Consider the following 13,399-nt stretch of genomic DNA (forward strand, 5'->3'; position numbering starts at 1 on the left):
CCTCCACCACACCTGCACCGGCGAGCAGCCGGCATCGGCGGCAGGCCAGGCGTAACGGCCGCATGGCTCGCTGACGGCGCGCGCCGAGCCGCCAAACAGGTTGGCAGCCATGGCGGACGAGCAGGAGACTGGTTTTTCGGGTTTAGCCGGTAGCCCTGAACCGACGAGCGAGGACCGGGTCGGCCAGCCAGCACCGACGACACCGTCAGCCGCCGCTCGCGGGCCCCACAGGTGGGTTGCCCGTGCTCCATACCTTGTTGCGTGTGCGATGGCGTTGGTGTGGTCCGTGTCTGTATAGTGTTTGTCCCCGTGTGCCGCGCCATGTCCGGGGCTGCCGCAACCGCCCCGACGACGTCGAAGCGCGAGGGTGTGCCGAATACGCCGCTGCCGTTTTGTTCTGCCCGGACCGACAACACACGTCGCCTCGTCGTCGTCCCAAGTCGGTCCTGGAGCTCCTCACGCAAGTCGGCCCGCCTCCGGGGGACGTCGTCGACAACGCCTTCAAGCCCCGCGTTCCTGTCTCAGTCTGCAAGCGCCGGGATTACTTGACACGTCGTCGCCGTGGCGACGTTTTCGCTTTGTTCTGCTGCCCTGCGCTCATGATGACGTGGACGTCGCGTCGCCGCCGCCTTGTTCCCGCGTTCGTGACAGCCCTGGCGTGTCGTCTGCCACGCGGATGCGTGCCGTCGTCTGCTTAGCTAAGACAGCGCGCCGTCTGCGAGCTGTGTTGCGGGGCGCCATTACTGTTCCAGAAGCCGCGTTGCCGTGTCTCGAGGCCTCGCGTCCCGTTCGGCGGCGGCTGTAATACCCTCAAGCCGCTCGCTCCGCTGAAGTGTGTGCGCGGGCGTACATAAAGATCACATCTTTCGCCGAGAACCTTGGAGAACGCCCCGACGCGTCCCCGCCAGGCCTTGCCGTTGTGCTCGCGATACCGGGAGAGGCCGCGTGGAGCTCGTACGCACGCAAAACGCAGACGGCGGCGTCGGGCGGGTGCAAGGGATTCGGAACGTTCCGCTGCTTACGATACGATCGGGTTGGCCGAACGACCTGCTTAGGCGTGCGCGGGATCACGATTGGATGGAGCTCGTCGATCGATACACGGGTTGAATATCGGGTTGCGGGCACGTGTGGCAATCGCTGGCGCTGCGCTGTGCGTTAGCGTCGTTAACAGCTGTCTAGCGTTAGTTCCTCTTATCTGCTTTGTCTGCATCACGGAGCTGGAAGTGAGGTGAACAACGAAAGTTTCGGAATCACTCGTTCGCTAGATTTTATTGGAGGGCTTGGTAATTAATGCAAAGCGGTTTGGTATCTTTTGACACGCCGCTACCGCGCATATGTGCCTAAGCGTGTTGTGAAGCTGAGTTCTGCACCGTACGTGACTAAGTAGATCTGCATCAGTTTACTATCCTATGAACCCTTTTCTTCGTTAGCAATACCTTGCGATCATGACGGTGCCGATAATTTTCGCCGCAGAAATGGAGCATGTGTTGACAAACAGAAAGGCGTACCATTAGCTGGATCTCAACTAATGAGCTGTCAAGCTTCGGCGCTTCTCTCTGCATTCACGGATTCGAAACCAACGCGTCATAAATACGTCGCTCTCAGTGGGTCAGCTGTCATTGTCAAAGCATCCCAGACAGCTTCGGGTAACAGGTGAAAAAAAATAGAGGTCGAGGTGTGATAGGAGACGGGGATGGAAGAAATAGGTTCTCGCGTTGGTACGGAGAGCAAAAAGGCAGGGTAGCCGAAACGTCTCTTGAAGTGCGAACGAGGGAGAGCCTTCTTTGCGGAGCACGGTCCTTCTGCGCCAGCAAAGCAGTGGAAAAAACCGTCCCGTCCGAAACCCAACAGTGCTCGTGCGTGTGGAGAGCGCGTGCTCTTGTCAGAGACAGTCAGACGAACAAAGTTTGCCTCCTGGAATTGGTTGGAGGAGGAAGGACTAGGGGGGGGGGGGGGGGGGGGGTAGGTAGGTAAAGCGGGTGGAAGGTGGAGAAAGAACGAAAGCTCCTTTGTGTACCTACGGGAGGGCTGTGCTCGGTTCGTCGAACCTATTGTGGGGAGCATTCGAGCTCGGTCAGGCTGTTTTACCTTTTGTGCGCCCGACGCGTCAGGTACCGACGCCCGCGCGGAAAGCACATCCTCTCCGCGGACAGCCGCCTACCCCGACAATGGACACGCTTGAACACATACCAACGCGCCTAGAAAAAAAAAAAAGGAAGAGCGCAGTAAAGTGTTTGCTCGGAAGACTGTCTAGCGAGAGAGAAAAAGCTGTCTTCGCCAGCACCGCGGCGGCGATAGATGTCGTCGTCTTCTTCACGGGCGCCACGTTTAATCGATTCTGCGTTTATAAACTTCCTTTTCTTTGTCGCGTTTTTTTTTTCTTTGCATTCCGCCCGTTCTTTTCCCGTCTCGCGTGTGGACAGCCGGATGTTGGTTCCATTAAGGCGGGAGCGCGTTTGTCCTTCCTTCCGTCCTCCCTGCGTCGATCATTATTGCCGGCCGGCCAGCGTGTCATTTATTTGTCTATTTTTCGAAAAAGCACAGCGAAGGTCCACCTATCGACGCGCTGTCCTCGAGTCTCGAAATCGCTGTCCGCGCGGCTTCATAATCGAGGATGAAGGCAGGAAAGAATGGAAGAGAGCTTTGGACAGGTGTCTCTCGCGACAGGTGTCATCCAGCCGCAGCTGTAACGCAGCTTGTCAACAGCGACGTCTTTCTAACCCCGTGACCCACCCACACATATGGTGTGCGTGTGTGCAATTAGGCGTTGAGGTCAGCCGCTCGCAAAAGGTTACATACACAAACTACCTTTAAAACAAAAAAAAAAAGGAAAACGTGCGAAAGGTTCAGTGTTTTCTATGTTCCGCATCGATTGTTCTGAAGCACGCTCGCGCGCGCCCATATTGTGCTGCCCGTCGCGTCACGCAACGTTGTTTATGCGAGAAGTAACCTTTTTCTTCTCACGCTGCACTTCTCCTGGCTTCTCCCTTTCTTTTTCTTTTTCTGTTTTCCTTCTGACTTTCGCGTAGCTTTCCCTCCCTCGCTCTGCGTATGCAACTCTCCGTTTCGACGACTCTCCCTTTGATTCCACATCTGCCCAGCGGAGCGATGACGATGTCGCGAGAAGGACGCTACGGAGAGCTCGAAAGATGGCGGCAGCCAGCGCGGGGATGACGTCAGCGCCGAGCAGACGACGACGCTTAGCGCACGCGCCGAAATTGGCCTCGCGTATAGTCCCCTCTTCCTCCTACCTTCATCTCTCCGTCTTTTTATTCAAACCTTTTCCCCCTTCTTTCGCTCGCTCTCTCCAAGCGAGAACTTATTTTCTCGAGCGATTCGTTCATCCGGGAGGATTGAGCGCGCCGCTGCGTTTAGAGATCGGAAAAAAGAACGTGACAAACGCAGCGCGCCGGTCTGTGGTCATCGTCTCAAAACGCAACACAAACACACCTCTGTCTCTGGCGCGGTGATGGACGACCTCGAACGCCCCTACACCTGTTTTTGTAACGGCGCTTGCATTGAGCAGACGTTGCGGAAAAGTTTTGCTCGAGACCGTCTGCTCGCCGCGTTAATCGACGCAGACGATATAATCCCCGTTTAATAAGCGGTCGTGTCCGACAGTTGAGGCTGAAAGTTCCGAAGTAATGGTTAATTCTTCCTCGAATCACGTCTTATTACTACTTCTTTCTGTGGTCTGAGGTATTCAGATATCTATAACATGGTGGTTCCCATTCTTCGCGTCCTAACTCAATTCAATGTTTCGTCTGCTGCATGTTCAAGCAACCTTCAGCACAAAATTTTCATTAACGCTGGCGGTAAGCCTCTGTTTGCAAATACCGGCCACGATTTGCAACATCTTTTCGAAGTAGCAAGAATATGTGCTCTCTAGTGAGTAAAAACAATCGCTTGTTTGCGAATGTGCTTTCAAGAAATTCCAATTTATAGTTAATATTACTTCTTATAGGTGACGCGTCAATCTCTGACTTCTCAAATTGTGTGCCAAGTTTTGTTTACTTTCCCGGTTGACTGCTAGGCGAGTTTCGCCACTAGAATGAAAGGAGCGGCAGCGCTTGAGTTACCACGCCGTCTCTGGCACGAGTCGCCGTCGCTTGGGTGTGCGCAGAACGCTTGACCGGTCACGCTTTACGAGTTCATCAGACGAAGACACACATACGCCAGCGGAAAGGGGAAGTCTTTACGGTGCGCGGAATAATTGGCCGGCTCGCCAAATTGCGTATAATCCCATACTGTCTGTTGCAGACGTCCTCCCCGCGCGTATACAGTCATGAAAGGAAGGCCGAGAACCAAGCGTCCCAAGATAGATATGACACCGCTACGCCACAAAACACAATAGCCTGGAAACCGCCAACTTTTCACGCCAGGTGGCTTCATGAAAATACAGAAAGGAAAAGAAGTACCTGACATGGGTGGGGATGGAGGCATTTTTGTGATAAGAAACAAGAGAATTGTACTTGAGCAGCAAAATGCTCTTGGCCGTTGCATAATAGCCGAGCTTTTCTTTCGCTTTAGGTAACGCGTTATGAAGCAGAAGAACAACAAAATAAACAAATGGAGGTATATAGAATAAAGGTTCGTGTGCCGTCTGCTCCCCACACAAGATAGAAAGAAATCCACGTTAGAAACCGTCTGCTCCCGGAGCGAAATGCAAACGAAGACGGTAAAGAAAAAAAAAACGCAGACACGCACGGGAAACTGCCTGCAAGCTCTGCAGAAACATATTCCCTGAGATTGCTCGTATAGAAGCCCATGATGTTTGTCGAGTCTGTCTTCTTCACTTCTTTGTCTCTTATACATCTGTTGCTTCTTCTTTCAAGCTCACCTGCCGATAACACGGATGACCTGTCCTTCCACTTACGCCGCCGTGTTTACCGTGGACACTTTTTAAAAGCAAAGCGGTCTGTTTTTGTTTTGTAGCGCAGCTGAGAGTCACCATAAACTAGCTTGTCGACTGCTGCGGCGCAAGAAGCAGACGACATCAGAAAAAAATGTCAAAAACAACGCATCTCGCGTCGTCTGCTCGGCTTCCAAGAAACAGACGAACGAATACGGACAAAATAAAGTGTTTTGCCGTTGGTTCGTCTGCTCGTCGCGCTTGCCTCCGTGGCGTCACTCTGGCACGCGCGGTGGTGCAGCGGTGGCGTCCGGCCAAGATGGCGACCGCGGCCCTCTCCCGGAGAGGGAGCCGTTCAAAATGGCGCCAACCTCCTTCCCGGTACCTGGAATACCTGGCCGCCGGCGCGCCAGCACCACGGGACATAGAGAGATAGAAACAAAGAGAAAAGAACGACTCCGACGCCCTCCGCTGGAGGCAAGCCACGGAGTGGGGGAGGAGGTCGCGGCGGCGCCGTTGGCGGCAGTGACTCCTTGGCGCGCGTTGCGAGCGGCAAGGAGCAGACATCACGTCGCATTTTAGAAACACAGCGAGCGCGGTATATACGTATGCGGCTTTGAACGGCGGCAAAGCGGTCCGTTGGATTCCTATACAGTGGATAGGAGATGTGTGGGTTGACGCAACGAAGTTGACTTTTTGAAGCACATATCGCGTCGCTCTTGACCTCGACCCCTGCTGAGGTTTCTTCCTTTCTTACTACGGATGTGACGTCACGTTGATGTTGGTTTCGCAGCTAAGGCAGTACTGGAGCCACGTCTAAGCAGAGTTCACTCTGCATATGATTTATTCGTTTGTGCGCAGCGCATATATACTGTTCGGTTTGAGAAGCTACGTCTTTTCTTCATCCTATCACCCTGGCTCTTTGTTGTACTTCCGCTACCTGCAGATGAGTGAAGTTGTTAGAGAATTAAGCGGTGGTTTTCACGGCTGCCGGACATCGTTTGTCTTTCTTCTGTTATTATTTTCATTTAAAAAAGAACACTGCCGTCACCACATAAGGCCTTTTTTAACCACATTATACTTCCCTCACAATTCATTATCACGAAAACGAGTTTACTACAAGCTGTAACCGCTATTACAGTGAGAAGACTAACGTTCGCTTCGTGCAGACCCAGTAACCGATTATATACGCCACAAAAATCTAGAAAACAACAAACAGGGTGAGTCGCATGTTACTGCAGAGAAAATAAAGAGGCGGTCGCCGAGGCATAGGTCAATGTGTGTTCTTTGATTAGCTGCTGGGGTGCACATTGTTGAGAAAGAAACTTTGCGTGAACCTTGGAACTGTCGTCTCGTGTATTTTTCTTGTCTGTTTGATCAATAAAATATTGTCGTTGCTTAAGTTTTGGAGAGGCTGCCCGTGGTCGTATCAGAGCGCACCTATAGAGACTGTACTCCAAACGACTGTGTGTGTTTGAAATACAGACTGAATGTTCATCGAAAATGCAGTGGGCAGCCAATTGCCATTACGTGTTCAGCGATGACTGGAGTCAAATTTCTCGGTTAACTTACAACGATGCGCTCGCTACATTTCGGATACAACTCGGACACAGGAGTCCTCTGAAGGGGAAAAAGCCGCTTCTTTCTTGACTTTTATCCAACTATAATGTATCTCCGTCGGAGTAGACCCAGATCCTAGTGATGACGGCGGGACGCATATAAATAACTTACCGACGAGATATTGAAAGGAAAAGAAGTGAATTGTCGCACTTTGCGAGGCCTCTCCAGTGTTAAAATAAAAACTTTTCCATTACCCTTACTTTTCATCCACGCCAAGAAACCAACCCAAGTCACGGTCTATTTCGCCCCTCCGTGCGTTCTCTTAATCTCTTCAATCAGTAGCTGAATACGTGATACGTGTACATGGTCAGGATACGGACACTGGGATTTTGAGATCATTGCCGTATACACTCCGCAAAGCAGGGACTCTGCGTTCCCTGGTACGAGAAAAACCCATTAACGACGCCATCACCCTATCCAGTCAATCGCGAAGGGGGTAGAGACAACAGTCGAGTCCGATAAAGGCGATCAACTGTGACGGTCTAATGTCCGTCTGTTTTTTTTTCTCTCTATCTCTCTGAAGGACTACGTCTGTGCAAACATCGAGGTTCCTAACACTAAAGAAAGAAATAGAGGCCGTTATTTTCTTTTTTCTCTCCATGTGAGGGCACAACGACAGGGGTAATTGTGACCAGCTTCAACCGTCCGACTGTACTCCATCGTACTTTCAGCCAATCAAAAGAGAGGTCACCGTCTTACGAATAACGATCACGTTAAGTCTACGCCAATGCCCGTTCGAATTTGTACACGTCGTCTGCTTTCGATCACGCAAAGCAGACGACTTTATTCACGCAGGCGCTGTTGTCGACAACGCACGTTGTCGTCTGCATCTGTCGAGATCAAAATAATGCATTAATACTACAGATTTCATAACCTGGCATCACTTTTTGCTGCGCAAAACAACATTATAACCGCGTTACCATGTAGATGTGAAAAGGGGGGGGGGGGGGGGGGTTGAGAGGTAGGTGCTGTCGATTTCGAGTGCTTCAAGTGCTCCCCGTGAAAGGGTTTGCGCTTGAGTGAGAAGTCGCTCAAGCTGTGAAACAAATAAAGACCAACAAAAGCAAAGAAGACAAAACACACACAAGCGCTGTGTTTATTCCATCCGCTGCTACGGCCCGCAAACAATTCCGTGTGCTTTAGCTGTATGTACGCACGCACACACACACACAGCAGCAGCAGCAGTCCTCGCTCGAAAGGCGGCGAGGAAATTGCTTCCTTTACAAGGGAGCGCGCTCTTTGCAAAGGCACGGAAATAATGTGGACGACGTCGAAGGATAATTGGCCGCAAACATGCGCAGCCGTGTGAGGAACGGGGTGGTGGTGGTGAGAGAGGGAGGAGAGAGAGAGGGGAGAACATACACACACGGCGGCAACGAAAGGTCAGCGTCTGCTTGACGCCTCCCTTCTCTCTCTCTCTCTTCTCTCTCTCCTTCTATCCGAAGTCGTTGAGAGAGAGAGAAAGGGGGAAGGGTAGTCACGTGTTTCGTGTGTGACGTAGGCTGGCAGTTTGCTCCGTCTCGGAGACTTGGTACAGGTCACCGGCTTTTTTGGCTCCGCGGAAGCAAGCTTATCGGGCGTTCATTGACGATGACGGAGCTGTTGGTGCTAACTGCGTTCCTCTTTTCTTATTTCTTTAATTTTTTTTACTGCTTGAGTGCGAAGAAGAATATACTAGCAGAAAAAAATCGCCTCCTTTTTTTTACGTTTTCATAGTGAACATACACTTTGGCCAGTTTTTTTTTGTTTTTTTTAATGGACATCGTGTTCGGCTTTGAGCTTAAAATATCAAGCAGCTTTTAGGTGCTTCATAAAGAAACGTATATCTTGCTTCCGGGGACGCCATAAATGCGCCTAAAACCCTGGCCTCGCCATTTAAAGGCCTTCATAAAGAACATTAGAACCTCCTGGGCTAATCAAGAGCTACCTATGAGACACAAATTCAGCACTTTCTTTTTTTTTTCACACCCGGTCTCGGAACCCCTGGAGACACTGAGGGCATGGTTGGTTCTCGCTTGCATCGCCGTAAGCTCTCACTATGCTTGGGAATAACTTTTGTCTTGCGCTGGTATAAGAAGCAAAACCCCTTCGCCTAGTTATTTTCCGTTATAGTTCATATAGTTATTGTTCATATAATCATAGTTCATATAATCATAGTTCATATAATCATAGTTCATATAGTTAGTTATAGCTCATATAATTCGTTATAGTTCATATAGTTATAGTTATCACCCGCAAGCTCATAGACTCATGCATTTTTCGCTATACCGGGCAATCGAAAACGTCCTCTTCCCTTGTACGTAAAAGACACTGTCCCCCCCTCCCCCCCCCCACTTCCTCCACTGGTGGTGGTGGAAACATTTATTGCCAAGCAATGCAGAAGGGGGGGGGGGGGGGGGGGCTAACCTTACCTCTCCTTACGCGGCACGAGGCAACCCTTAGGTGGCGTGGCTACGTCCAGAAACAGCCAGCGCGGCAAACATATTATAACCGCTCTCTATGCACGACGACGGATGAATCTTCTCCACTCCGTAGGGGGCTCTAGCGTCGTCAGTACGCGGGGCTGCAGACCTGTGGGCGCAAGCAAATATAGCTTCCCATGCATGATTCGGCGTCGCCAAGCACGTGCTCGTCCACGGAGCGCGTGCAACGGACCGCCCGACGCACGCGGGACGTATTTTTAGCAGCCTCGGCGGCCAACTAAGCTAGCTGGGCGCGTCGTTTAGCGCGGCCTCAATTACGCCGGCCGCGCGGACCAGGCGCCACGTCCGGTTAGAAAGGTACAGTGCTATGGAAGCGACCGAGTGTCGTTTTCAGGCCAACGCACACCCTTAGAGAACGCGGCGGATATCAGAGACGAGTTTAATTCCAACCCCAGGTGGTCGAAATTTCCGGAGCCCTCCACGACGGCGTCCCTCATAGCCTGAGTCGCTTTGGGACGTTAAAACCCCAAAAAACCAAACCTAACCAATTCCACCGTTATTTTCTCGTTGAGAGGAATGAAAGGTAAATTAAACTACGGCGAACGCAAATCATTTCTTGAGCTTTTTTTTCAAGAGCCCCGCCGCGGTGGCTCAGTGGTTACGGCGTTCGGCTGCTGGACCGAAAGACGAGGGTTCGATCCCGGCTGTGGCGGTCGAATTTCGATGGGGGCGAAATTGTAGAAGCCCGTGTACTGTGCGATGTCAGTGCACGTTAAAGAACACCGGGTGGTCGAAATTTCCGGAGCCCTCCACTACGGCATCCCTCGTAGCCTGAGTCGCTTTGGGACGTTAAACCCCATAAACCAAAGCAAACCAATTCCACCGTTATTTTATCGTTGAGAGGAAGGAAAGGTAAATTAAACTACGGCGAACACAAATTATTCCTCGCGCTTTTTTTTCAAGAGCCCCGCCGCGGTGGCTCAGTGGTTACGGCGCTCGGCTGCTGACCCGAAAGACGCGGGTTCGATCCTGGCCGCGGCGGCTGAATTTCTTTGGAGGCGAAATTCTAGAGGCCCGTGGGCTGTGCGATGTCAGTGCACGTTAAAGAACCCCAGCTAGGTGGTTGAAATTTCTGGAGCCCTCCACTACGGCGTCCCTCATAGCCATAGTAGTAGCTTTGGGACGTTAAACCCCAATGTACCAAACCAAACCTTTTCCAAGAGTGCATTTAACAGGGGTTCCGGCACCCTCTAAGGAATAGATATTTAATGGAAAAAAAAAACTTAAAAATCCCTGCTTATTTTGTTTTCTTTCTGGCACATAAAGTGCGACAACTACAATGCATTAAAATAATTGCATTTCTGTTTCCCTCTTCCCCTGCAAAAAAAAAAAAATAGAAAGTCTGTAGACTGTCCATAGAGTTCTGTCTATAAAGTCTATAGACTCTTATAGACAAATCCTAGACGACAGTCTATAGGCAATACAAATGCTATAGACACAGTCTATAGATTTATGGCCATACACTTTTAGTAGACTTCTCTGTAGACAGTCCAAAAGCTATGAATAGACAAAAATATCTATAGGAAGGCAATAGAGTCCATAAGAAGTCTACAGACTGTGTATAGACCGTTTTTATAAGGGTTCAAAACTCACCCACAATTCCGCCTCTGCCCCTCTACTGAAGAAGGGTCAGTACTTTTGTAGCATGGAAAATATCTTGATAGGATAAGCGACGTTGTATTATTCTTTACGTAGTATATATGTTACTTTTTGTGTACGTATATACGTATGATTTTGTGTTAACAATACTGCTTTAGGCGGACACAGAACTATCGTTCTTACTTTATTATCACAGCTGCTATGTATGTAAGTATATTGTTTACTTCATTAAGTGTAATACAGGAGGTTCTGGTGCAGTTTATGCGAACGGGATCTTTGTTTGACTTGTATTTTCATGCTGTGTTTTAAGTAAACAAACGACAGATACCTGAATGTGATACCGCAAGGTGTATTTGGGGGATGTGGGGACAGTTGTCTTTTCGCTTAATACGCTTATGAGTGCGCAAAATATGCTTTGTGGCAGACGATCACCTTGGGACCCGTCACTTGCCTTCCGTTAAATGCCATTTTTTTTCTTTTGTAGTTTCTTTCTTTTTCTCTCAGGATAAGTTGATCACTTGCCTTCATGTCGCCTTGGTGCTATTCTGAGTGAAGATCAGCGTTGAAGCGTTCTGCACAGAATCTGCAAGAATACAGTGCAAACTTAGTTGCCAAGTATACACTGGAAGGAATAAAAGAATGCAATAAAAAGAAAAATCAGGGACACAGTACACGCCAAACAAAAAGAAACACCCGTTCTTTGCTTACTGCCACAGCAAAGGTAACAGCGTTTTATTTATTACAGTTTTCTAACGCGGCCTTGATGACGTTGTCATAAGGGGAAAACGATATACGTAAGTTCTAACCTCCTTGAGTCACGAAAAAAAAAGAAGATACGAAATCTACAAGAAATCTTCACAGAAGTTGAAAATATACTTATCCGTCTGATCACATAAACTAAGGATGAAAATAACCATAGCAATCTCCTTGTTCCAAATAAAGGTTGATATCCTTGCATGCTGGTAAAACAACAGGCGACGATTCAGCACTCAAATATTTGTAAGAGAATCATGGATATAATGGCAAAGACAAAAGGAGGGGGCAAGTTTACATACGAAAAGATCAAGAGCAAAATATGCACTAAACGCCGCAATTGAAAGTGCTGAATCTATGGCTGTAAAAAAAGCCAACGCAAATTCACACGTCGCACGACGGGAATACAAAAAAAAGAAGCATCAATGAATGTCGACAGATAAATCGATTTCGAAGAAAGGAATGTTCAGGCGCATAAGTATAACAACGCACTCATGGACTTCGCCGTATGAGTCTTTGATCAACATATTTATTCTCCAATAGAAATCAGAAACCTCACTGTCCTCCGAAAGCCTACTGACCAGGCGCATAAATTATGCGAAGAAAATTCCAGCAGAGCAGACGACCACAATGAATAATACCAACAAAACGAGCGCTTGTAGCGTCATCCTGTCCGGTTTTCACTGTTCCTTTTACCTTTTTGAACTCTCGCATAACTATGCGCTAACCAGCGCGGCAACAACTGATGAACGGCGTCGGTATCAACGTTTATGCGAGCTTCTAAATCGCTCAGCCACTAAGAACAGCGGACGACCGACGCGACCAACCAGACGTGTCAACCAACCCCATTGAAAGACGCCGCGGGCGGTCGCTCCAATTAGGAGCGCCGTAATCGGAGCAGCTGTGGGCTGTGACCAATCGGGGAGTGCGGGCCCGTGGTCCGCGCCCACCCGGCGTTCATTGGTCGGAGGCTTTCGTTTTCATTACGGCTTATCAGGAGCTCAGAGACGAGTAGTTAGAGGCGTGGCTCGCTCCAAATCGCGCAGCCCCGAGCGCTAGGCGACGCTCGATTTGGCGCGAGCGCTACAGATGGCGTTGGCGGCGCTGAATCGCGTGCGTCGCCGGCGTTGCCTCGGCGGGTATTTGGGATATCGGGTGTCCGACGCGCGCGCTCGTACGGGGTCCGCCTCCGTGCGGTGTTTATACAGTGATGACTGGGCGGTGACGGTTTGCTCAGTAGCAAGTGGATAATGATGGCGGTGGGCCCGTAAACTGGAAGCGTCTATTATGTCAGAAAGTTAACATCGGTTCGGGCCGATTAGATGCAACCCTGAATGGCGATGTGATGGTTGCGTGACGACTGCTGGCTGACATATTCTGTTACGTCATCTCGGTTGGAACTACATTTGTCACTGCACTATAGTATTTGAATTGAAACAGTGAATAATAGAAAAGTTTGCGATGACATCCTAGTTGAAATCAAGAGGAAGAAGTGGGCTTGGGCAGGGCACGTAATGCGAAGGCAAACTAACGCTGGTCCTTGAGGGTAACGGAGTGAATTCCAAGAGAAGGCAAGCGTAGCAGGGGGCGGAAGAAAGTTAGGTGGGCGGATGGATTAAGAAGTTTGAGGGGATAGGGTGGCCGCAACTGGCGAAGGACAAGGTTAATCGGAGAGACATGAGAGAGGCCTTTGCCCTGCAGAGGGCGTAGTCAGGCTGATGATGATGATGATATAGATGCGATTTACTTTAAAACGTTCACTGAGCTTCGTACGCAACTAGCATTATTTGAGACCATGCCGATTGAGTTTGGCTTTGAGAGAGCTGGCTCACTTTAAGCCACGCCCCATTGGACACTCTTATACTTAGTGGAACTTACCAGAATATGGGCCGATGAAAGACTGTGCATGTGGAGGTGGTAGGGCAGTTCTGAGTAAAGGAAAGACCGAATAAATAGAGAGAGAGAGAGGGAGGGAGGTGGGAGAGAGAGGGTGGGAAGAGGGCGAGCAAAAGAGAGTTAAGTTCGACCCCCAGGGGCCCTTAACGTGTAGTGCAAGGGAATGTTGAAATGAAAAAAATACATAACAACAATG

General features: G+C 49.8%; 1 protein-coding gene across 5 annotated transcripts in view; it reads left to right on the top strand.

Annotated features, from left to right (window-relative positions):
- The window catches only part of grh (grainy head), a 182,089-nt gene continuing 168,690 nt past the window's right edge, over positions 1-13,399 (top strand). For 3 of the 5 annotated variants that reach the window (XM_089552267.1, XM_089552271.1, XM_089552269.1), the window contains exon 1: positions 1-231. In XM_089552267.1, coding sequence (XP_089408393.1) covers positions 110-231 — 122 coding nt within the window. In that variant the 5' untranslated portion in view covers positions 1-109. The remainder of the gene's footprint in view (positions 232-13,399) is intronic. The other 2 variants (XM_089552268.1, XM_089552270.1) reach the window with 1 other exon arrangement.

The sequence above is a fragment of the Amblyomma mixtum genome, chromosome 7, assembly GCF_055824585.1.
Source record: "Amblyomma mixtum isolate Tamu chromosome 7, ASM5582458v1, whole genome shotgun sequence".
Taxonomy (NCBI): Eukaryota; Metazoa; Arthropoda; class Arachnida; order Ixodida; family Ixodidae; genus Amblyomma; species Amblyomma mixtum.